Here is a 26,142-nt window from a genome sequence, read left to right on the forward strand (position 1 = left end):
TAGATTTTTTCCTAAGAGCAAAGGATTTTAGGCAAAGGTCTGGTAGCAATGTGGAAGATGGATGACTGGGGCTAAGGGAGACTAGAAGCAAGATAAGTTACGAGACCTAAGAGTAGCCAAGATGAGTACCAAGACAGTGTAAATCAAAGTTTTAAAAATGGAAAATAGCCCTGGCCGGTTTGGCTCAGCAGTTAGAGCGTCGGCCTGTGGTCCAGAGAGATCTCTCTCTCTCCCTCCTACTCTATCTGAACAAAATATCAAAAAATGTCCTCAGGTGAGGATAAAAAAACAAAAACAAAAAACAGAAAATAGCCCTGGCCGGTTTGGCTCAGCAGTTAGAGCATCAGCTTGCGGTCGGGAGAGACCCGGGTTCGTTTCCCACTAAGGGCACGTACCTTGGTTGCAGTTTGTCCCCGACCCTGGTTGGGTCGTGTGGGAGGCAGCCACTTGATGTGTTCCTTTCACGTTGATGTTTCTCTCTCTCTTTCTCTTTCCCTCCCACTCTATCTGAACAAAAAATGGAGAAATAAAAAAAACCGCCAACCCCCCCCCAGAAAATAACTGAGATATATTATATTGGACATGATTGTAATGAAATGAATGTTGAGAGATGAAAGGGAGAATTAAAAGATGAGCCCTGTCCCGGCCAGTGTTGCTCAGTGATTGAGCATCAACCCATGCACCAAGAGCTTGCCAGTTCGATTCCCGGTCAGGGCATATGCCCAGGTTGTGGGCCCGATACCCAGTGGGGGGATGCATGCAGGAGGCGGCCAATCAATGTTCTCTCTCATTGATGTTTCTATGTCTCTCTCCCTCTCTCTCTCTTTAAAAGCAATAAGGAGCCCTGGCTAATTTTTCTCAGTGGTTAGAGCGTTGGCCCTCAGTCCAGAGTGACACGGTTCGGTTCCCATTAAGGGCATGTACCTCGGTTGCAGTTTGTCTCTAGCCCAGGTTGGGGTCGTGTGGGTGGCAGCCACGATGTCTCTCTCACACATTGATGTTTCTCTCTCTTCCTCCCTCTTGCCCTCTCACTCTATCTGAAGATGAATGCAAAAGTGTTCTCGGGTGAGGATTTTTTTTTTATCCTCACCCGAGGACATTTTTACATTTTTTGTACAGATAGAGTGGGAGAGAGATAGAGGAAGAGAGAGAGAGAGAGAGAAACATCGACGTGAAAGGGACACATCGAGTGGCTGCCACCCGCACGACCAACCAGGGCCGGGGACAAACTGCAACCGAAGTACGTGCCCTTAGCGGGAACCAAACCCGGGTCTCTCTGGGCCGCAGGCCGACGCTCTAACCGCTGAGCAAACCCGGCCAGGGCTCGGGTGAGGATTTTTTAAAATAATAATGATAATAAAAATAAGGAAAAAAAATTTTTTAATCGATAAAAATGAGCACTGACCAGTTTGGCTCTGCAATTAGAGCATCGGCCCGTGGACCAAAGGATTGTGGGTTTGGTTCCAGTCAGGGGCAGTACCTGGGTTGCAGTTTGGTCCCCGGCCCTGTTTGGGTAGTGTGGGAGGCAACTAATCCATGTGTCTCTCTCATATAGATGTTTCTCTCTCTCTCTCTTCCTATCTCCCTCCCACTCTGTCTGAAAAATATCCTCAGGTGAGGATTAAAAATAAAAAGATGATCCTGATGTTTCAACTATAAAGACTCAAGGGGTAGTAATACTGTTAAGTGAGATGGGGAACACATGTTGAATTTGAGTTATCTGTGGAATATTCAGATGAAAATGTCTAGTAAACAGACTGCCAGATTGAGAGAAAATTCAGGGCTTAAGATTTGGGAGTCATCAAAATGTAATTACTAAATAATGAATGTAACTTACTTAAGGGGGTGAAAGGTAGAGTACAGAGAGGACACAAGACAGGGAAACACCACCAGTCAAGGGACAGAAGAAATGCCTATGAAGGAGACTACAATGAACAGTCAGAAAGGTTGATGGAGAAATAGGATAGTATGAGTTTCACATTCCATGGGAAGAAAGGTCTAAGAGGCACATAGTTGCAGCGAGGTCTGAGGCTAATGACTGAAAGAGCACTGGAACTGCAACCAGGTAGGGAATTTTTCTTTTAATATAAATTTTCTTTATTGATTTCAGAGAAAGAAAAGGGGAGAGGGAGAGAGAGAGAGAGAGAGACATCAATGAGAGAGAACATCAGTTGGCCACCTCCTGCACACCCTCCACTAAGGATTGGGCCCACAACCTGGGCATGTGCCTTGACAGGGAATCGAACTGGAGACCTCTTGGTGCGTGCTCAACAACCAAACCACACCAGCTGGGCAGGTACGGGATGTTTGTAAGAAACAATTTGGTAAATGATGGGTGCTGAACAAAGTGGCCTGAGGGGTGAATAAAAGGAGAGGAAAATGAAGTGTGAAGTTATTTTCAATAACTTTGGAAATGAAAAGAATTACATCAGTAGCTTTAAGAGGAAGCAGAGATTTTCAAAATAGAGGGAGGAAAGAGATTTTATTTTATTTTTTTATCCTCACCTGAGGACATTTTTCCATTTTTTGTTCAGATAGAGTGGGAGGGAGGGAGGGAGAAACATCGGTATGAAAGGGACACATTGAGTGGCATGACGAGAGAGAGAGAGAGAGAGAGAGAGAGAGAGAGAGAGAAACATCGACATGAAAGGGACACATTGAGTGGCATGATGAGAGAGAGAGAGAGAGAGAGAGAGAAGCATCGACATGAAAGGGACACATTGAGTGGCATGACGAGAGAGAGAGAGAGAGAGAGAGAAAGAGAGAGAGAGAGAGAGAGAGAGAGAGAGAGAGAGAAACATCGACATGAAAGGGACACATTCAGTGGCATGACCCAAGCAGGGCCAGGGACAAACTGCAACTGAGGTACATGCCCTTAGCGGAACCGGGGTCTCTACGGACCGCAGGCCGCTCTAACTGCTGAGCAAAACTGGCCAGGGCAGGAAAGAGATTTTAACATGCTGATAGGCTGACAAAAGAGAACCCAGGCAAGACTTAAGATAAAATGGGGAAATTTGAAAACAAAGAGAAAAAATATATATAAGAAAATGAGCACAAGTGACAGGGTTGGGCTTGCAAAGGAAAAATGTTTTCTCCTAAGAAATTGGTGAATATATCAATGTTTGTAGGGATAGGAGAGGAAAATTTGAGGAAATTCATGCTTCCATTTTCTCCATGAAATAGGAAGCAAATCATCTGCTGAAATATTGAATCAGGATTGGGAAATTTGCAATTAATGGTATCTATCTCACTCACCAGACTACTAAGTACTTGGTGGCAGGGCCAGTCTTATTTCATTTTTTGTCTTCAACCTTAGTATACAGCACAAAGTAAGGGCTCAATAAATGTTTATTGAATGAATAGATGGCACCACTTTAGAGGCCCATTGAAGGCTGTAAATAAATAACCGAAACAAACACCACCCCCACACACAACAAAGTCAAATGTTAAAATGTTATACTGCTGATGGCTACCATAAGGAAATCAAATGGCTGAGTTTACCCATGGTTAAGTGATTGACAAAGCAGACACAAGGAGTCAAATGAGCAAAATAATCGAGAATGTTGGTAGTCATAGTATAAACAATTCATTCATTAAAGATTCTTACATAGATAAGAAAGAAAGTGAGGCTGTAGGCTGATAGAAAATAGGAAAGGCTGCCAAAATAATTTCAATTTCAGTTTCAGATGGGGTCACAATCCAGATTTAATTATGTTAGAAACAGGCTGGTATTAACTGAATGTAAAATATGTTAGGGCTAGACCTAGGTTCCCAAATACAATTCTACCAAAAAAACCCCATAAAACAACAAAAAGGTCATCGGTTCAATTTCCAGTTCAGGAACATACCCAGGTTGTGGGTTCAATCCCTGCTCGGGTGCCTATGGAAGGCAACAGATGTTTCTCTCTCACATCTCTGTTTCTCTCTTCCTCTCTCTAAAATCAATAAAAATGTATATGTATATATTTTTTAATTTAAAAAGAAGGAAGGCTCTTTGGAGAAATGGCTGATTCTAGGGCTGGGACAGGGAAAATAAGATGAGGCTGAAGTATCCTATTTATCAGAAAGCAAAAAAGGGCTAAAATAATAATAATAATAATAATAATAATAATAATAATAATAATGTAGACATATCAAAGGGACACAGGAGCCAACCTGAAAGAACCGGCAATGGCCAAAGCTGGGACAATTTGAACAAAAATAATGTAGTATGGTATTATAACAAACTATAAATTTATCCAGTATTTAACCCAACTATTAAAAAAATGAGTGCATATAAATTAACGGGGGAGAAGAGAGTTTCCACACAGAATTCCAAAAACTATGTCCATACTACAGTTTAATTCCCATTAAAGGTGGGGTAGACTCATTGACTTGCATACAAATAGGGAAACAGAAAATGGATAAACCCAGTAAACACTACCTTAACCAAGTGATGAAGGTTACCATCACTAATATCATGTGGTTATCATATACCCCTTGACAGGATGTGATGAGAAGGGCATTTCACCTGGATGGTATTTTTTCCAAAACCCCATAAAAAAATCAAATTCAGATTTGGAAATATTCTCCAGAACTGGGCAATACTCCCAAAGACTGTCCTGGTTATGAAAAACAAAAACTGTCACAGACTATAGAAGACTGAAGAAACATATCAACTAAATGCAGTGTGGTATCCTGGAATGGAAAGAGGACATCAATGGAAAAACTAGTGAAACTTAATAGAGCCTGAGGTTTAGCTAATGTAATGTACCAATGTCAGTTTCTTAGTTTTGACAAGTTCCCTGATGGTAACAATGAAGAAAACTGGGGAAGAAGCATAAGGGAACTCTTTGCACTATCTCTGCAATCTTCCTTTAAATTTAAAAGTATTCCAAAATAAAAGGCTTATTAAACAAAAATGTTGGTGCTGCCTCTGTTCCTCTTGGACCTCCACATTTCTATGAAGTCATGGCACACTGATCTGGTCTTAACACCGTTTTACCTGGGAGTTAAGTGTAGGGCAATTGTTCTGATTAGCATGTATGGGAGCACAAAGGTGTAGCTGGAAATCTTTTTTGGGTTCAATATATGAAGTTATAACCATATCCACCCCATTCCCAACCCTCTCAACACACCAGAGACATGCCTTTTTATTTAAAAAAAAAAACCAAAAAACTTTTAATTGGTTTACAAAGGAGCTACAGACTACATTGAAACTAATCTTTGTACAAAAAGACCAAAAAAAAAAAAAAAAAAAAAGCCCCAAAATACCCAGAGACAAAAGGCTGAAGAAGACACAAGAAAGAAAGGAAAAGGAAAAAGGAAAGAGCAGGAAGAAACCAAAAGACAAGAGATAAGCATCATACATACAGAATCAGAGGGGAAAAAGAACAAGATGAAAGAGCATTTAAAAGTACTTCCCCACACAGCCCTGGTGATAGTCGAATTGAAACCAACAACACAGCATGAGATTATTAAGTTTAAAAAGGCAACAGTGGTATGAAGACTGGTTATTGCCAGTGTTAAGAGAGAAATAAATTTGTTTTAGGCACCAGAGACTGGAGCAATGCCCCCCACCCCCCCCAAAAAAAGGATGACAGACTCAGGAATAGGAAGCAGGCCCTAGGGCAGCTGCCATCAATGTGTATAGAAGGGAACTCCTCAGATCAATCTCAGGATATTTTCCCCACCTTTCCCCAGTGTTTGAGCCCTAGATTCCAGGTGAGGGTTATGGGATGCCACTGGGAGAAAGGGGTGGTAAAAAATATGAAGACCTTCCCTGTCCACACTGTTCAATAGCAGTTGCTGGGAAATGGAGGGCTGAGCAGAAGCCCATTTCCCTGTGGAGAAGGCACAGTGTCTTTCCTGAAGGTAAGGCAGAGAAAATCACATACCACAGGAGAGATACCAAGTCATCACTACCTACAGTCCCAGCTTAATCCCATTTATGCTCCCCCCTCATTCTTAAGGAAGTTGAGGGGCAATCACCACACCTCTTCTCCCTTAGCAGATACAAGGAAAGACTGGAGTTGTTGATAATGAGGAAAGGGGAAAATGGGACAAAATACTCATTTCTCCCAAATGAACTTTGTGGAGGAAATCGAGGGAAGGAACGATTCCAGGGATGCCCTTTTCCCCTTTCCCAGCCTTCAATTCTAAGACAAAATGAGCCAAATGTAGGAGAGGGAGTAGGAATTTCAGTTTAAGGCTGCTTAATGTCCTGGGGTGGGGGTGGGGGGGAGTGTTTAGAGAAGGCAGACAAAGAAAAGAAACAGGTCAACCTCAAAGCTGGTCTGCTCATCCTCCTAGAAGAGGTCTGTACCCCAGGAAGAGAGCTAAGAGGCACCAGAGAGCACAAGCTCCCAGACAAAAGTAAAGCAACCTGCCCATATTTTATCAGCAGTTTTCAAAAGCAGTTTTCCGGGGTTGGAGAAATGCCATATCCTCCTCCCTTCTCCCTAAGCTACTGCTGCCACCTTTCATCCTTGTACTTAAGTTGCTGGCTCTCTTCTAAGGGAGATGAAACTCTTAGATTTCACATTTCTCTCTCCCAACCCCAAGAGGCTACCCGGATTTAAATAGGGGGAAGGAGAGCTATGCAAAGGGCACCTCACTGGAGGCAGCTAGACTATCATTTCCTTGGTACCTGGATATCAAAAACTCATTTGATCTGATCCCAAGGTCCAAAAGGCATCAGGGTACTTACAATAGAATGAAAACTTTAAGCAAGTAGCACCAGGGCTCCCCTAAAGCATAACGGGGGCTTGATTAATACCCTCAGAAGAACCCCTCAAAAAGTATATAAATTTATTGCGTCCTAGCAAAGACCTGCAGCTTCCAGTATTCACACAATGTGAAGATATTAATACAAAATATATTCTGAAAGTCAAACATCTGCAGTTCATAGTGCTTTCTTAGATTTGTTAAAAAAATACAATGCTTAGTTTCCTATATAGGATATACAAAAGCAAAAATATATATATATATATGTATATAGTAGAAATCAATCAATCAGCCATAGTAATTTACAGCTTTTGTCTCTAACCATCCCCCAATCATAATCTTTACCCCACACTGCGGTCTATACTTTCTGGGATCAAGTGTTCTATTTATTCTGAATCAGGCTGAGAATATCCATTAAATTTCATTCTGCATAGGTCCCTGAAGGAAGATGGGTGTGGATTGTTATTGCTCTGGGTAAAAAGTGAGAGTCAAATGATAAGCAGATGAAAGTGAATGGGCAACCTGAAAGGACAAAGGGATGAGTGCTATGATGTTACCACTCCTCTGGGCATCCCCTGCCCTGCAAGGTTTGATCATTAAAACAAAAAATTTAATAAAAAAGGAACTCGTGTAAAAATATTTAGAATCACCATGCCTGTCAGTTACATTAATTTCTGCTGGCCAAAAGTTCAGGGAAAGGAATTTTCAGCAATAAGCTCCTGACTCAAGGAATGTAGGCTCCTACTTCCTGTGGAAAAGTCTGAATGGCTCACTGCTGCTGGGAGACAAAAGCAGAAACAACTTCAGTTGTGGGGCCAAACAAGATACTGGTTCGGAGCTTCCTTGGTGAGAAGAAAATAGAGCAAGTGGAAAGAATTGGATATAAATTCACTCATAGTAATGCAAATGAAATGAGGTGGAGGGTAAACCAACATTCCATCCCAGAGAGAAACATCATCAAAATAATGTTCTAAAAGCATGTAGTTCTCAGCTTCATTAAGCTAGTTTAAATCTAATAATTTCATACTGGGGAAGATTCCATTTCCTGAAATGCTCTAGTAAAATACTGCAAACTCCAGTGAGTTATTCTGCCCCTTTCCTCCAAAAAGATGCCTATGTACATGATTATAGACATAAAACAACAGGTTCTGAGTTCTGCCTTTCAGGGAATAAAAAGTGGTATGTGGCTGGGCATGGATGACTTTTACTTTAGTATAAACAAAATTTTATCTGGGGAAAGTTCCTTGCAATGGTTCCTGAGCATTAAAAACAGTATTAAGTCTTCAGAGAAAGAACCAAATGGACTGAACTATTGTTTAGAACAAACAGTTATTGTATCTCAGGTTAACAATACAAACTTACCCAAACCCTAATTCGGATAGATTTTATATAAAATATATAGTGGAATCATAGCATCATCTATTTGTAGTCAAGGTAAAAATATTTATGAAAAGAACTAAGATTCTGCTATAGATGGTTTCACTTTCAAACACAAAAATAGTTTCTTCTTTTAAAAGTGCAGTAGAATATCCCCCATTCATAATTGTAACTATTTTATTAGCATAAGCAAAGAAATGACCTCAGGAACATACCCAGGTTTTAAAAAAGGTTTCTAGGTAGTGGGCCTGAAAGGCATTTTGATCTGAATTTGATTTTCCAACAATTTTAAATATAATTTCTCATCTGTGTGTAGATATATACAGGCACAAACACACATTCACACACAGTCATACACAAACACTTCACTATCAGATCAGGGTAATTTTTATTGCAGGTCTCTTTTAGTAATGGCTAACAGAAAACCTATCCCCAACCTAACAGATTACACACATACACACAGCCATTTCCACACTTCCTCACAGTGAAAAGCCCTCTGAAAAGATACCAGAAGGTCAAGAGAGACGATGTTTTAATGGCTGGGCCTTGAGGACAACTCTGGTTGCATTTAAATCTCAGTACCAAATGCACTGAGTTCCCTGCCGCTATAATTTTTGGATCAGTCTCTTCAGGAATCAGGCCATGAAGAAAGCAGATGGTTTCTCCCAATCTCTCCTATAAACCACAGTGGTAAGACAAGATTTCTTTTTGTTCTGGGCTACCATTCCCATGATCGTGTGCTTCCTTTTCCCTTAGGAACCACCCAAGGAAGAGTTAAGGGAAAAGATCAAAGAACCACTGCCTTGCCACTAGTACATGCTCTGGGAGTTCCACAGAATGGAAACCTGGAACAGATTTATTGCCTGATGCTCTTTAATAACATAATGGAAAAGAAACTACTGGGGACGTTCAAAAGAGGAAGTGTACTTCCTTTTAGAATGTGAACTCAGAAGTTTATGTGAAATCAAAGCTTACAGCCACCTTGGAAGACAGCTGTACAAAGTCCAAATACTCCACTAACTCCTTAACTGGACTACTATGAGTCATTTCCACTTTTGAGCACATCATTTTCCTATTAAAAGCCCCCACCTATTATTTGACCATCTTCTGATAGTTTATACAAACCCCAGATTATAACCTTCAAATGATCTCTTGTATAATTACATAGAAAGACTTCTGATTCTTGATGCTTAGAGCACCTGATAAAGAGAGGTGCCTTTGACTCTCCAGCACCAAGAAGGTGCCTGCGTCAGTAGTATTTTGAGCACTCTCTCCTCAGTTACTTTAAGCATTCATCCTGGGCTTCAAAGTTTCTCATTCTGCTGTTGCGACTAAGGACTTTAAAAGATTCACAGAAATGCCTCATCCAGGGATCACTACCAAAAACATGAAATTGATCAGGTGAGAGAAAGGGAGACAGAAAGGATTGAGTCAGGAAAGGAGTGCAAGAAGCTGATCCCAAATAAAAAGACAAAATTAAGGAAAAACATTATGTATGTATATATAAACTAAAAGCAGAGCATATGAATGCTTAATCTATGTGGGATGCCAAGACAACATCTATAGAAGCTTGATGTGTCACAAGGCTCAGCCATAAGGAAATAAGGCAATATAAAAAAAATGACCAAGGTATTTTGGTCACAGAATGGTCTCTTTTCTCCTCCCAGCCAACCCCTGCAAATGCATCTCTATATATCTTTTATATATATATTTATATATATATATATATAATATAGAATCTGATTTTGTTAAAAAGTATTTCAATGATCATATATATTTATCAAGGCATGATGGCTTTAGGAAAGGGGGGGAATCCATCATGAGGGAGCTGAGAAGGGAAACGCAGGGCAGAGAGGCTGGGGTAAGAAATGGAAGAAGAAACTGGGGTCAAACAAATGCTCATCAAAGGGTGGCACGCACAGAATTTTCACTAATATTTCCCACTTCAAGGAGGTACTGATATAGGTGAGTGACAGGACCCCATCTCTTCTCTTGTATCCCTCCCTCAATTCTTCCCACCACCATGCATTTTAATGCCTCATGGCTCTCTCTCCCACATGTCTCTTGGACCCAAGCTACCTTGCACCCCAGGGTTAATGGGTATGGCCCATATGTCTCTGGCCCCGGATGCCTGATCTCAGAAGCCATTGCCACTGATATTAATGGACTGCAGATCCGCCACCTGCATGACGTTTATGCCACTGTTGGCAAGACGGGCAATTCCCTCTGGACAGATGGCCTCCATGGTTACCATATTGGTGGTAATAAGGGCTGAAGAAGTGGCAGCACCACTGCCTTCTGAACCTGCCCCACTGTCCAGGGGCAAAGTGCCCACACTCAGGGCTACGCCTGTGCTTCCCTTCTTATTCTGGTGGGTCTTGATATGCTTTGACAGGTGGTCACTCCTCATGAAGCGCTTGGGACACTCAGGGCAGGCAAATTTCTTCTCACCTAAGTAAAAAAAGAGAAAGAAGATAGGAAACTAACATCTCAGGAATTAGGGGGTACCTTTTCCAATTAATGCTTTCAAACTTTATAAGGCAGCATATTAGGCCAGTTTTAGAAGGTGATAAAAGCAAGAAAAACCTGATGAGTATCTTTTTGGAAGAAGAGATAGGTAAGGACTGAGGAATAGCAGTTTCTGGCCATATATCTTCACACCACAAACCTATAAAGGAGAAAGTGTCTGTAGCCCTGCATTCTCAGCTTAAGTTCCAAGTTTCACTCTTCCTGGACAAGCTTAATTGCCCACCCCCTGAACCAAACATCCTGTGGGGAAAGGATACATAGACTGGCTTAAACCAATTATGGCCCATTCCTGTAACTGGGTTGGGGTAGGATCAATCCCACCCAAATCATGTAACTAAGAATATAGAGAGATTGTTTTCAAAATAAACATGGTGTTCTGGTACCAGGAAAAAGGGGAATAAATGAAAAAAGAAAATGAAGGTAGGTAGGGTTGAAAGGCAGGAATAGGAAAAAATGTATGGCAGGACAGACTAAAAAGAATAATGGGTCCGGGTGGTGTAGCTCAGTGGTTGAGCACCAAGAGGTCACCGGTTTGATTCCTAGTCAGGACACATGCCCAGGTTGTGGGCCAAATCCCCAGAGGGGCCATGCAGGAGGCAGCCAATCAATGTTTTCTCTTAATAATGTTTCCGTATCTCCCTCCCTCTCATTTTCTGTCTCTCTAAAATATCAATAAAAAAAAAAAAAAGAGTAATGGGATCCTCCAAAATTCTACTCAAAACGTAGCTCCTTCCTGCCTTTAAAAAAATTATTTATTTATTTATTCCTCACCTGAGAATATTTTCCTACTTATTATCAGATAGTGGGAGGGATGGAGAAGGAGAAACAGAGAGAAACATCAATGTGATAGAGCCACATCAACTGGTTGCCTCCCGCGTGCCTCCCAGGGCCAAGGACGAATCACAACCAAGGTATGTGCCCTTGACCAGAATTGAACCTGAGACTCATTGGTCCATGGGCTAACGCTCTAACCGCTGAGTCAAACCTGCCAGGCCGTCCCTCCCCCCACCTTTTTTAATTCAAAAAAATGTTTGCGCCCAGGCTGGTTTGACTCAGTGGTTAGAGTGTCAGCCCACGGATCAAAGAGTCACAGGTTCGATTCCGGTCAAGGGCACATACCTTGGTTGCAGTTTGGTCCCCAGCCCTGGTCGGGGTCATGTGAGAGGCAACTAATTGATGTGTCTCTCTCACATCAATGTTTCCCTCTCTCTCTCTCTCTCTCTCCCTCCCTCCCATTCTGTCTGAAAATAAATGGACGAATATCTTCAGGTGAAGATTAAAAAAAAAGTTCGCTTGTTTGTTTTTTAATTGATTTCAGAGAGGAAGTGGGGGGGAAAGGGAGAGAGACAGAGAGAAACATTGATCAGCTGCCTCCTGCACTTTCCACTCAGGGAATCAAGACCACAACCCAGGCATGTGCCCTGACCAGGAATCAAACTGGCAACCTCCTGGTACAGGGGACAACACTCAACCAACTGAGCCACATTCTCCAGGCGGCTCCTTCCTTTCTTTTTGTTAATCCTCACTCAAGGATATTTTTTCATCGGTTTTTAGATAAAGTGGAAGGGCCCTGACTGGTTTGGTTCAACAGTTACTGGCCCTTGGACTAATGGGTCATAAATTTGATTCAGGTCAAGGGCACGTACCTGGGTTACAGGTTCGATCTCTGGATCCCCAGCCCTGGTCTGGGAGTGTGCGGGAGGCAACCAGTAGATGTGTCTTTCTCACATCGATGTCTTTCTCTCTCTACTCCTCCCTCCCTTCTACTCTCTCTAAAACTAAATGGAAAAATATTCTTGGGTGAGGATTAACAAACAAAAAAATTAAAAAACAGATAGAGTGGAAGGGAAAGGAAGGGAGAGAGAAACACCGATGTGAAAGAGACACATCAATTGGTTGCCTCCTGCACAACCCCGACCAGGGCCAGGGCTCGAACACACAACCCAGGTACATGCCCTTGACAGGAATCAAACCCTCGACCCTTTGGTCTGAAGGCTAATGCTCTAACTACTGAGACAAACTGACCAGGGCAGCCAACTTCTTCCTTCTTAAAGGTTTTTCAGATTAACTCCAATTCCATCTGTGATCCATACATTTAGTTTTAAATTAAGTTGCTGAGGATTTTTAGCCATTTCACAGGTATATTTTGTGTCTTTCCATTCTGGTCTATTACTATTTCTTTTCTTCCCCAGGTTCCTACTTACCTGTATGTGTGCGTTTGTGCCTCTGCAGCTCATCTGAACGTGTGAAGCGTTTCCCACAGTATGACCAGGTACACATAAATGGCCTCTCGCCTGTGTGCCAGCGCAAGTGTGCCCGTAGGTGTGAGGTCTTGCCATATACTTTGCCACAGCCTTGAATATGGCAAATGTGCTGTTTCTTTTTGCCAGGATCCCCAGAGCCCCTGAAAATGAGAACACAACTATTCATCATTCATTCTAGAGATAAAAATTAAAGAACTGCAAAGTGTCAGCAGCAATTATCCGACCCACTCAAAACTAACCCAGACTTTTTTTTAAAAATGGCTTCTAAAATATAAATCTTTAGTTGATTCTAGTTCTTTTTTTTTTTTTTATATCCTCACCCGAGGACACTTTTTTGCATTTATCCTCAGATATAGTGGGAGGGAGAGAGGGAGGAAGAGAGAGAGAGAAAGATACATCGATGTGAGAGAGACACATCCACTGGTTGCCACCTGCACGACCCCAACTGGGGCTGGGGCCGAGCGGCAACTGAGGCACATGCTCTTAGCAGGAACCGAACCCAAGACTCTCTGGTCCGCAGGCTGACGCTCTAACTACTGAGCCAAACTGGCCAGGGCTGATTCTGGTTCTTAATACCAAAATTCAAGTTGTAGTTTCCTCTCTACTGGACACTTGTCCTTTCTGCTTTTCTGTTCCTTAATCAATTTTGATATTTGATGTTTGAAAAAATAATTATTCTCATGGTGATTTGCGAAGTCTGTGGGGCATTGCCTTGTATTTTTCAAGAAGTTTAAGTCTCAATACAATCATTTTCCACAGGAACTACTGTGAATATGGTAGTATTTTTGGCTAGGAAGTTACTTATGAGCAAAGAGTTTCTCCATTTAAGCACCTAGTTAAGAACTTTTTTCCTAAAATAAAAGTCAAGAGTCAAATAGTGAAGCTTAACAGCTGAAAAACAGAAGCAGACTTCAGTGGAAGAGGAAGATGGATTGAACAAAAGTTAAAAAAGGGAATAAGAACCCTACTAAATCAAGGATTGTAAAGAAGTATTCCCTGTATGGAGCAGATCCTAAGCTCCTCTCAGGAATCAGCTCTGAAACATTTTTGCCAAACCAATTTGTTCCATGTGTGATCCATTAGTAGGCATTGGGGAGATTTCCAAGAGGGATTTTTCTTAGGTTTTAACAGCACATACCAGCAAAAGGAAAAAAATACAATGGAAATGAAATCACACTTAGGTGAAAATCCGAGAAGTTCCTTCAAAAATTTAATTCACCCTGGCTGGTTTGGCTCAGCGATTAGAGCATTGGCCCTCGGACCAGAGAGTCCTGGGTTTGGTTTGTTTCTGGTTGCGATTTGTCTCTGGTTGCGGTTTGTCCCTGGTTGTGGTTTGTCCCCGGCCCCGGTTGGGGTCGTGTGGGTGACAGTCTATGTGTCTCTCTCATATCGATGCTTCTCTCTCTCTTTCTCTCTTCCTCCCTTTCTCCCTCTGACTCTATTTGATGATAAATGCAAAAGAAATGTTCTAGGGTGAGGATTAAAAAAAATTTTTTAATCTACTTTAAGCTTTGATAAAGGCAAATACTACTGTACTCAGTGCTTTTAATTCAATTTTTCCCTGTAATGTAAGGTTAACTTACAAATAACTCAAATTATTTTTTGTTTTGGTACTTATTTTGTGCTTATTTTCACTGGGACAAAACTGTAACAGTTTTTTCCCCCAAAGGCATTTAAGCAACTATGTAACTTCCTTTTCTCTCAAAAGTGGTGACTTGCCCAGCTGGAGTGGCTCAGTTGGTTGAGTGTCTTCCTGTGAACCTAAAGGTCACTGGTTAGATTCCTGGTCAGGATACATGCACAGATTGCAGGCTCGATCCCCAGTAGGGGGCATCCAGGAGACAGCCAATAGATGTTTCTCTCACTCCCTCTCCCTTCCTCTCTCTCTAAAATAATAAAAACATATTAAAAATAAAACAAACAAAAAAACAGTGACTTGATGGGAAAAAAATAGAACTTGGAACTCTCCAGAGATAATATTGACTAGCAGGTACTACTACTGAGAAAATCATCAGAACTTTGTCCTGCAGGACATATTAGAGTCCCTAATAGAAAAAATTTCTATCTGGACTAGCATTTTTATCTATTTTGAGGGAAAATAAGACTCTGGAAAACTTATTCTCACAACCACGATAAAAACACATTAGTGTTGGTATTTTTTTTTTCTTTGCAAGGCTGATTTACAAGCAATCTTATTAAAACTATCTCAAAATAGACATATGGTAACAATCACTCCACCAGCTGGCTCCATCCACTTTCCTTATCTTTAAGAGAAAGCAGGCACCTACTAGGGCCCAAGGTCTTAAAAGCCGATGAAAGGATCAGAGCTGGAACCAAGATTATCTAATCTAATCTAATCTAATCTAATCTAATCTAATCTAATCTAATCTAATCAAATTGTGCCTATCTCGTTACATTGTCAAGTCTTACATGTAAAAACAAAACACAAAAAACCACTCTTCTTACCTCCAAATCTACTAAATTTTTCTTCTAAGACACTGGCTTAGTCTACTTACCTTCCTTCACTGTCTTTACAGTAGGGGCAGGTACATGCTTCCCTCCGGGTCCTCCGACCAGCTTGGGGTTGGGGATCTGGGCTGTTCTCTCCTTCCTCTCCTCCTGCTGTGTCATCATGTATTCCATCACCACCAGCCCCATGGAGGCCAAGCTGAGCTCCATGATCACCTGAAATTAAGAGTAAAGGGTCAAGGTGTAAATTAGGGGACCTCATAACAGCTGCAGGCATCTCAGTGACTACATTTATTATGGAATGATTTCTTCAAGCTTTGAAGTCACATTCACTGGTATCATGAAAATATAGTCAATCTCACTCAATTTTTAAAATGCAACTCTATTTATACTGGACTTTTGTAATTTTTCATCTATGAGATTACAAAAAGTTAAAACTCTAATAATGCACAGCATGGACAAGTGTATGGAGATACACTTTTAAAAATGTATGGGCATTTTTATATATAGGTAGTGACAAATTAGAACAACCCCTTTGAAGTCCAATTTGGCAGTATTATAATTTTTTTTTTTTTTTTTTTGGTACGTGCCCCTAGCGGGAACCGAACCTGGGACTCTCCAGTCCGCAGGACAATGTTCCAACCGCTAAGCCAAACTGGCCAGAGCAATTTAGCAATATTAAAAATTTAAATGCACAGGATCAAAGTAATTCCACTTTGAACCAGCAACGTCCTATAATATACAAATATATGACAACAGTATTTTCTGTAACAGCAAAAAACTGGAAACAATAAAAATGTACACCATTGAAACACTAAATTATAACCTTGTGCAATGGACTACTATATAATCATTAAAAAGAATAAGATAAAGGTATATACTGTTACAGAAAGATATCCAACAAATGTCTTATTCATTCCTAGAGTTAAATTGCTATGGAAGCAATAACATGAAAATTACTAAAAATAAAATTTTAAAGGATTCCAATCTAGAAATCATATAAAACCTCAGAGGGAAAACTTCCTTAAAGGAGCAAAAAATTGTGCTGAATATTAATCAGGGAACAGTACATATAAATTCTGACACAATGAGGAGAGGAAAGAGCTAGTTATACCCAAGGAAAGTTTTGACCTGGGACAGGATCCTTTTGAGAATGCTAGGAAAAAGGAAGACAATATAAAGCATACATTATGTCACTTGGTGTCATTTGCTTTTAAAGAGACAATGTATATGAAAGCGCTAATTTTGTCCTGGATAAATTAAAATAGATAAATGTTACATAGTTCCAGGTTAGTGTTTTTCAAACTTTTAAAACCTGCAACACAGCCCTGGCCAGTTTGGCTCAGCGGTTAGAGCATCGGCCTGTGGTCCGGAGAGACCCGGGTTTGGTTCACGCTAAGGGCGCGTACCTCGGTTGCAGTTTGTCCCCAGCCCTGGTTGGGTTGTGTGGGTGGCAGCCACTCGATGTGTCCCTTTCACGCCTATGTTTCTCTTTCTCTTCCTCTCTCTCCCTCCCTCCCACTCTATCTGAACAAAAAATGGAAAAATGTCCTCAGGTGAGGATTAAAAAAAAACCCTGCAACACAAAGTAAAAAATATATTTTACATTGTGACCTAGTACATATAACTGAAACAAGTTTCATAAACAGTGCTTACTCTTATGATAAACAACGTATTCTTAAATTTTCTAGACTACTTAATTTTTTTCCCCTTAGCTCTATTGATTTTATGAATCATTATGTGATGGTTTACACTTGACATTTTCAAAAAATGCTCTAGGCCAGTGGACAAATGTAACATTTTGAAGGAGCAGATAACAGTCTTCTCAGTTTTCAAAACATATACTATGACTAAGTATTCACCTACTATAAAGCACCTTGTAGAGAAGTTAATGACTCTATCCATATTTAAGATTTCTATAAATGGAGTGTTGAATTGGTCTGCTTTGTTTTATCTATTTTATAAAGAAGAAAACTAAGTAAATGGGGTAAATTGGACTTACCATCTAAAATCTAGGCTCTTGTTTGTACTTCTGTACCTAATCTCTACTCTTTTCAGCTCATAAACATAATTTTGAGTTACTATGCCTAATAATAAGCTCTCCTTGTGCTTCCCTGCTCACTCTACCACTCCTAAGTACCAGCCTATGGCATTAAAATTAATTTAATGTGAATGTTTTTGAGACTTGCATGATACTGGTAGAGCTAAAACTGGGTATTACTGAAGTAGGGTTGAGAACAGGCTCTGGAATAAAACAGACTTTGACATACATTCCTGTGCCACCATTTGGGTAGCTTCTTTTTTTTTTTTGGTACGTGCCCCTAGCGAGAACCGAACCTGGGACTCTTTGATCCACAGGCCGACCTTCTAACTACTGAGCCAAACCCGCCAGGGCTTGAGTAGCTTCTAACAGCGAGCAAGTAACTTCTCTAGTTATGAGTTTTTCCATCAGTAAAATGGGGATGAAATATTATCAATCTCACGAAGCTGTCATGAAAAACAAATTAAATAATACATGTCAGGTGCTTAGCGTATCTGTCACAAAACAAATATTCAACACATTATAGTTAATATTATTAGGAAAATATCTTGTGCAAAAATTCATAGTGAGAAATCATGGACTAAGATATACAAGAGCCCTTGAAACAGCATGGATGAACCTGGAGATTATTATGCTAAGTGAAGTAAACCAGTCAGAGAAAGACAAATATCACATGATCTCATTTATTTGTAGAATCTAATGAACAAAATAAATTGACCAACACAATAAGCCCGGAGACATGGAATAGACAGACATATCTAGGGCATGGATGGGAAGAAATAAACCAAAGAACCTATACTTATATGCATAGGCCATGGACACAGACAACAGTGTGGTGGAGACCTGGGGGTAGGGGTAGGGGATGGGTGGAGGGGGGCAAAATGGGGGACATGTGTAAAACTGTCAATAATTACACACACACACACACACACATATTTTAAATATACAATAGTATTTTGTTTAATCAACCTGCTTTAAAAAATTGTTATTGATTGGAAACTCCCCCTAGTGGGGATGGAGAACCTGTCCTTTGAAATGAGCCCAAACAGCTCACCAGGCAAGACTAGTTAGGATGCTAATTAGCATCACCAATGTTTACCTACCAAAAATTACTTTCAGAATAGAAATTTATAAAACTGTAGATCCAGCTATCTACAATAGATCTTTAGAATCAAGATAAGACAAAACCATAGTTACATATTAAACTAATACAAAGTAATATTTAACATAAACTGTAACTAAAACACACAGAGACAAAACCATGGTGTAGATAAATAAATCATCTTTGATCTAGTTTCTTTTTTTTTTTTTTAATCCTCATCCGAGGATATTTTTCTACTTCAGATAGAGTGAGAGGGAGTAAGAGAGGGGGAGGGATGGGGAGGGAGTGGGGGGGAGAGGGAGAGGGAGAGAGAGAGAACGAACATCAACATAAGAGGGACACATCAACAGATTGCCTCCCCCACGACCCTGACCAGGGCTGGGGATGAACTGCAACTGAGGTACGGGAGCAAAATCCAACCCGGGACTCATTGGTCCTAAAGCCTATGCTCTAAAGGCTGAGCCAAATCAGCCAGGGCTTTGATCTACTTTCCAAGCGAACAATTCAACTCCATTAAAATTAGAGAGCAATTCATTAAGCCCCAAAGTTCTCCCCTATCCCAATCAAATGGAAAGAGGGAAACCTTTTTCCATTTTATTGAAACATAAAAATGCTAATTCAGGACAGGGCATAATTGAGTAGACAGAAACAAAGAAATGCTTAGACATCAGTATTCTTTAAAACCATACGTCTAACCCTCTTTTCAAATGAACAGTCAAAATATGTTTTTATTGATTTTTTTTTGGAGAGAGAGGAAGAGAGAGAAACATTGATGTGACAGAAACATCAATTGGCTACCTCCTGTACACCCCCCACTGCGGACAGAGCCTGTGCCGACTGGGAATCAAACTGGGACCTCTCAGTCCACAGGACAACACTCAGTCCACTGAGCCACACCAGCTAGACAATATTATTTCTTGTTTTAGATCTAGAGTCAGCTATTACTTCAAGTATTCCTAGTTTAATGGGAAATTAGTATTTGGATACTGCAATCTGGTTCTCTAGTCATTTTAGTTATTTAGTGGATTCCACAGGAAAGGATCATGTGAACACTATTTTCTGAACTACATTGTGTAGATGGACTTTATACTTGGAGGTCTATTTATCTGGTTATAAAATTCTTGGTTCATGTTTTGCTACCTTATCTCTTAAATGTTAATCCATTACATTATGACACTAAAACTATCAAAATGTCTAGTGATATTCCATTTTCTTTCCTTTGTAAGTGATTAGGTGGAGGTGTTTTTTTTTTTTACTAGGATAATCAAATAATTTGTTTCCCTCTTAAAATCCACCAGTGTTACTAGACTATGTCTCCTTGTTGGCTATTCTGGGTGGATTTCCCCAGGCACACTTTGGGCAAGTTTTCTGTCCTATGGGTTTCATTTTCTTCATTTAGGATTTTGCTTATATAAATGTTGGTTCTTGCCCAACTGGTGTGGCTCAGTGGTTGAGCACAGACCCATGGACTGAGAGGTCCTGGTTCGAGTCCTGGTCAGGGCACATGCCTGGGTTGTGGGCTTGCTCTCCAGTAAGAGGCGCACAGGAGACAACTGATTGATGGTTCTCACACTGATGTTCCTATCTCTTTCTCCCTCTCCCTTCTTCTCTATCTAAAAATCAATTAAAAATATATTTTAAAAATATATGAATGTTGGTTCTTCTTTGCCTATATTTTATTTTATTTTTTCTCAATCACTTGTACCTCTTTTTTTAATCTTATAAGCTTCCCTCTTTTGCCCAGCCAGTTTGGCTCACTGGTTGAGCATCAACCCATGCACCCTATCAGGGCACATGCCCAGGTTGTGGGCCAAATCCCCAGTGGGGGGTATGCAGGAGGCAGCCAATCAATGTTCTCTCTCATTGATGTTTCTATCTCTCTCTCCCTCTCCCTCTCTCTCTAAAACCAATAAAGAAAAAAATATTAAAAAAAAAAAAAAAGGCTCACCTCTTTGCACTACATATAAAAAATGTAGTTTTAGCCCTGGCCAGTTATGCTCAGTGGTCAGAGCGTCAGCCTGCGGACCAACAAGTCACAGGCTCAATTCTGGTCAAGGGCACATACCTCAGTTGCAGTTCATCACCGGCCTTGGTCACGGTCATGCGGGAGTCAGCCAGTCAATTGTCTCTCTCATGTCAATGTTTCTCTCTCTCTCTTTCATCCCCGCCCTCCTTCCTACTCTATCTGAAGAAAAATAGAAAAGCATCCTCAGGTGAGAATTAAAAACAAAAATGTTGCTTTGCCCTAGCCAGTTTTGCTCAGCTGTGGTGTCAGTGTCAGTTAGTGTCAGTCCGTGGACCAAAGGGTCACAGGTTCAACTCCGATCAAGGGCACATAACTGGGTTACAAGTTTGATCGAGGCCCTGGTAGGGGTAATGTGGGAGGCAACTAATCAACGCGTCTCTCTCACATCAATGTTTCTCTTTCTCCTTCTCCTTCCCACTCTATCTAAAAACAAATTTTTGGCCCTGGCTGGTTTGGCTCGGCGGTTAGAGCGTCGGCCTGCGGCCCAGAGAGACCCGGGTTTGGTTCCCGCTAAGGGCACGTACTTCGGTTGCAGTTTGTCCCCGGCCCTGGTTGGTCGTGCGGGTGGCAGCCACTCGATGTGTCCCTTTCACGTCGATGTTTCTCTCTCTCTCTCCCTTCCTCTCTCTCCCTCCCACTCTATCTGAAGAAAAAATAGAAAAATGTCCTCGGGCGATAAAAAAATAAATAAATAAATAAATAAATAAATAAAAAAAAACAAATTTTTGTGTTTTAACTAAAAAAAAATTTTGTTTAACCCTCACCTGAGGACATTTTTTCATTTTTTGTTCAGATAGAGTAGGAGGGAGAGAGAGGAAGAAAGAGAGAGAGAAACATCAACGTGAAAGGGACACACTGAGTGGCTGCCACCCACACAACCCAACCGAGGCCAGGGACAAACTGCAACAGAGGTATGTGCCCTTAGTGAGAACCAAACCTGGGTCTCTCTGGACCACAGGCCGATGCTCTAACAGCTGAGCCATACCAGCCAGGGCTATTTTATTAAATTTTTGTGTGTTGTGCTTATTTAGTTGTTTTTTTTGTTTCATCTTTATTTGTAAAATAATTTTTTCCCATTTCCAATTTTTTCCCTGAGGTATGTTACTTCTCTTTTCAAATTCTCCTTTTTTTCAATCATATAATTTCTGAGATTTTTCTAATTTTAATTTGTACTCTCAATAAGTTCTTTCATTTCCTTAAATTCTTTCAGCTCGTTCTGAATTTTCATCTATTTCTGTAAGCATGTGTTCCAGGGTCCTTTCACTGTCTGAAGAAACGTCTTTCTGTTATTATTATTTTTTTTTCTTCATTGACTTTTAGAGAGAGAGAGGAAGGTAGGGGAAGAGAGAGATAGAAACATCAACGAGGGAGAACATCGAATGGACGCCTCCTGCATGCCGCCAACTGGCTATTGGGACCATAACCTGGGCATGTGCCCTGACCAGGAATTGAACCAGTGACCTCTTGGTGCATGGGTCAACACTCAATCCACTGAGCCACACCGGCCGGGCTTATTAGTATCTTTTGTTAATAGCAACTTTACATGGAGTTGAACTTGTTTTTAAAGTAAAACGAGCAGTGGCCGGTTTGCTCAGTGGTTAGAGCGTCAGCCTGTGAACCAGAGTCCGGGGTTTGGTTCCCACTAAGGGCATGTACCTTGGTTGCAGTTTGTCCCTGCCCCCACTGGGGTCCTGTGGGTGGCAAGTAGTCGATGTGTCTCTCTTACATCGATGTTTCTCTCTCTCTCTCTTCCCCACTCTCTCCCTCCTGCTCTACTGAAGATAAATGCAAAAATGTCCTCTGGTGAGGATAAAAATGAAACAAAAACAAAAAAGAACACATAATTCTTCATTGTTTTTGTTATCTAACCCTCTGCTCTTTCTCTTTTTTTTTGTCCTTTTCTTTGTCCTTGTCTTGCTCAATGTGGCTTCTAGTCCTAAAAATTTCTCTTCAGTTCCAAAAATTCAGTTTGTTATTCTCCAGTTTTCAGGGTTATCATATCAGAAGCCCTATTGCCTTCTCTCTGCTTCCTCCCCTTCACAGTCAATAATCTGTAGATCTTAGTTTGTTTCCACCTTCTGGTTCATTGCAGATCAAAGGTTTCATTGTAGAGTTTTTGGGTTTGCTACTCTAGTTTCTCCAGCTGTTGTAATTTTATGTTTTGTAACAATTTTAGATTTATGGAAATACTACAAAGATAGTTTAAAAAGTTCTTGTATGTTCTCTTCACCCAGCTTCTCTGAATGTTAACATCTTACTTAACCAAGGTACATTAGTGAAAACGATTAAACTTCCCTGGCCAGATTGGAGTGTTGTCTTGTACACCAAAAGGTTGTGGGTTCGATCCCTGGTCGGGGTGCGTATGGGAGGCAACCAATCAATGTTTCTCTCTCTCTCTACTTTCCTCTCTGAAATCAATAAACATATCGTCAGGTGAGGATTAAAAAAAATCTAATAAATTAACATTAATACAATACTATTTAATAACTAGACTCAAGATTTTTTTGGATTTCACAAGTTTTTCCACGAATGTCCTTACTCTCTTCCAGGATCTTATCCAGGATCCCACATTGCATTTAGCTGTCATGTCTCCTTAGAATCCCCTGATCTATGACAGTATTTTAGTCTTTCATGACATTGACAGTTTCAAAGAATACTGGTTAGTATTTTGTAGAACGTCTCTCCATTTGAATTTGTCTGATATTTTCTCATTAGAGTGGAGTTACCGATTCTGGAGAACACAAATGAAGAGTGCCCTTCTTACCACATTGCATTAGCAGGTAGATATTATTAACATACCATGCTAATTTAGGAGAGAGCTCCAGAAAGCCTAAAGTAACTGGCTGCCACCATTATGTTCCCACAATTTGCAGTGAATTATCTTTTAAAAGTTTAAAATAAAGAAAGATGCAGTCATCTAGAATAATTATTTAGATGGACTCCTTAATCTCTATTTGTGGTTGTTTCAATGATATGTGTACCTATGTGCACTAAGTTATAGTGCTCAATAGCAGATACTACCACTTGTTCCCAGTTTTCACTATCTCCTTCTTCATTCCTATAAGCTCCCTGATTTTGTTCAGGGTAACAATGTGCCAGGTTAAAAATATTCTCTTTCCTAGATTCCCTTACAGATAAGGAGCAGTCAAGTGACAAGACATTGATCAATCAGGTGTACAAAATTGCTGGGTTTAAGACTTTCAGGAAAGCTCTTTAAATGGGAATAACTAGACTTGCTCCCTCTTTTGTCAAATTTTACCTTTCCCTCCTTTATCCTGTCTGGAAAGGGTCCACAATGACCAAAAGCTGCCTTGCAAGCATGGCAACTGTCCCACTCTAAAGCAAAAATTAACATGGCCTGGCTCCTACTGTTATCTGGAGCTGTAACATCAACCGTGGATTCACTACCTCTAGACTTCATGTTCTATGAGAACAATAATTACCCCTATTCAGTTAAGCCACTGTAATAGATTTTCTGGTACATACAGCTAAATACAGTCCCTAATTACAGAGAGAGAAAAAAAGAAACTAAGTTTTGTTAAAATAAGTCATGACTATGTTGGGCATATCAATTTTTCTGACTACATCTCAGTATTTCCTACCAGTATTGTGTACCAGTTTTTTATGTATCAAATTGATAAGAGCCTTTAATTTTCTTTGTTGAACTCCCAGAAGTATGCTATAAGTGTTGTAGGAATCTAACAAAAAAAAAATCCAGATAATTTTCTATTAAATCAGACCACACAAGAATAGAGAAGAGCTCTGGCCAGTGTGGCTCAGCAGGATGAGTGTTGTCCCATGCATCGAATCCCAGGTTCGATTCCCGTAAGGACACATGCCTGAGTTTCAGGCTCTATCCCCAGTAGGGGGTGTGCAGGAGGCAGCAGATTGATTTTTCTCTGTCTCCCGTTCCCTCTCTCTAAAATCAATACAAAAAAAAAAAGGTGCCAGAAACTTATTTCCTTCTGCTCCAGAATGCAAGTCCTTACTAATTCATTAGTAACTTATGCTCTATCTAAATCCATACTTTGCCTCTAAACTTATTTCTTCCATCTTAATCTTTCCTGATTATAGAATTATTACAGAAAATTTTGTACACACACATATATGAACAATAATTTATGAGCTTTGCCATATATGAACTTCCTTTGGGGCTTTAATCCCTATAGAGCACTATACCATATAGGGAAGGCTGTAGAAATGCTTATCAATTATTTACTGTCTAATGTCCCAGGTACCATACTAAGCTCTGAAGATTCAAAGAAATAGTCCTTGCTGTTGAATAACATAGTTCACTAAAGAGAGAAACATAATTTCAAAAACAATGAGATAAATACCACAGTAAAAGCCATTCAAAAAATGTTCTAGTATTGAAAAGGGTAATATTTCTAGTCTGGAATTTCAGAGAAGGCTTAATTCCTAGAGAAGCTGACATATGGGCCAAACTTTAAAGAATGCATAGGAGTTAGCCAGATGAAGAATGCTGGCAAGGGAAGGGTTTCCAGGAAGAGGGAACACTATGAGCAAAGGACTGTAGGAGTCAAATGTGGTGTGTGGAACAATAGTGGAGGAGAGAGAGAAGATGGAGGTGGAGAGATGAACTTTGAAATAAATGATATTAGATATAAGACAAATATGTAAATGACTGATTTATTTAATTTTTTTTAATTGATTTTTTTAGACAGAGATGATGGGAGAAAGATAGAAACCAATCAAAACATCACTCAGTTGCCTCTTGCATACCCCCTGCTGGGGATTGAGCCCACAAGCAAGGCATGTGCCCTGACCAGGAATTGAACCAGGACTTCTCAGTCCATGGGACAATACTAAATCCACTAAGCCACACCAACCAGGCTAAAAATAACTGATTTTTTTAAAAAAGTGGGACTTTGGCCCTGGCTGGTTTGGCTCAGCGGTTGGGAGCATCGGCTTGCAGACCAGAAAGTCCCAGGTTCAGTTCCCGCTAGGGGCATGTACCAAAAAAAAAAAAAAGTGGGGCTCTGGCCCAGTAGCTTAGTTGGTTAGAGCATCATCTCAATATGCCAAAGCTGAAGATTGGATCCCCAGTAAGGGCACATACAAGAACCAACCAATGAATGCATAAATAAGTGGAAAAACAAACTGATGTCTTTGTAGTCTGTCTCTTTCTCTCTCTAAAAAATACATGCACAAATAAATAAGAACATATCAATACTAAAAAAATTATTTTAAAAATGTTTTAAAAAGGGATGGTAGAGAAAGTATGGAGAGACACCCACTTTTATACAACTCCCCATAGCATGAGTGCACAAAAGCACATAGCAGAGAAAGGCATGGTGTATGTGTGTGCAGGACATTTTGGCAATACAGATCAAATCTTTAAGATGTAACTAATCTTGCCATGGCCAGTTTGGCGTCAGCCCACAGAACAGAAAGACCTGGTTCGGTTCCCACTAAGGGCACCTACCTCAGTTGCAGCTCGTCCCTGGGCCCTGTTGGGGCTGTGTGGGTAGCAACCAGTCGAAATGTCTCTCGCACGTTGATGTTTCTCTCTCTCTCTCTTCCTTCCTCTCCCCCTCCTTCTCTATCTGAAGGTAAATGCAAAAATGTCCTCGGGTGAGGATAAAAAAAAAAAAAAAAGATGTAAGTA

At 40.5% G+C, this 26,142-nt stretch overlaps 1 protein-coding gene across 1 annotated transcript in view; it reads right to left on the reverse strand.

Annotated features, from left to right (window-relative positions):
• Positions 1–9,825: 9,825 nt before the first annotated feature.
• The window catches only part of SP1 (Sp1 transcription factor), a 41,040-nt gene continuing 24,723 nt past the window's right edge, over positions 9,826–26,142 (reverse strand). Inside the window, exons 4-6 of the mRNA XM_036251041.1 lie at positions 15,392–15,560; positions 12,816–13,015; positions 9,826–10,533 (exon numbers count right to left, since the gene is read on the reverse strand). Coding sequence (XP_036106934.1) covers positions 10,220–10,533; positions 12,816–13,015; positions 15,392–15,560 — 683 coding nt within the window. The 3' untranslated portion in view covers positions 9,826–10,219. The remainder of the gene's footprint in view (positions 10,534–12,815; positions 13,016–15,391; positions 15,561–26,142) is intronic.

Source organism: Molossus molossus, unplaced genomic scaffold (assembly GCF_014108415.1).
Source record: "Molossus molossus isolate mMolMol1 unplaced genomic scaffold, mMolMol1.p scaffold_m16_p_10, whole genome shotgun sequence".
In the NCBI taxonomy this organism is placed as follows: Eukaryota; Metazoa; Chordata; class Mammalia; order Chiroptera; family Molossidae; genus Molossus; species Molossus molossus.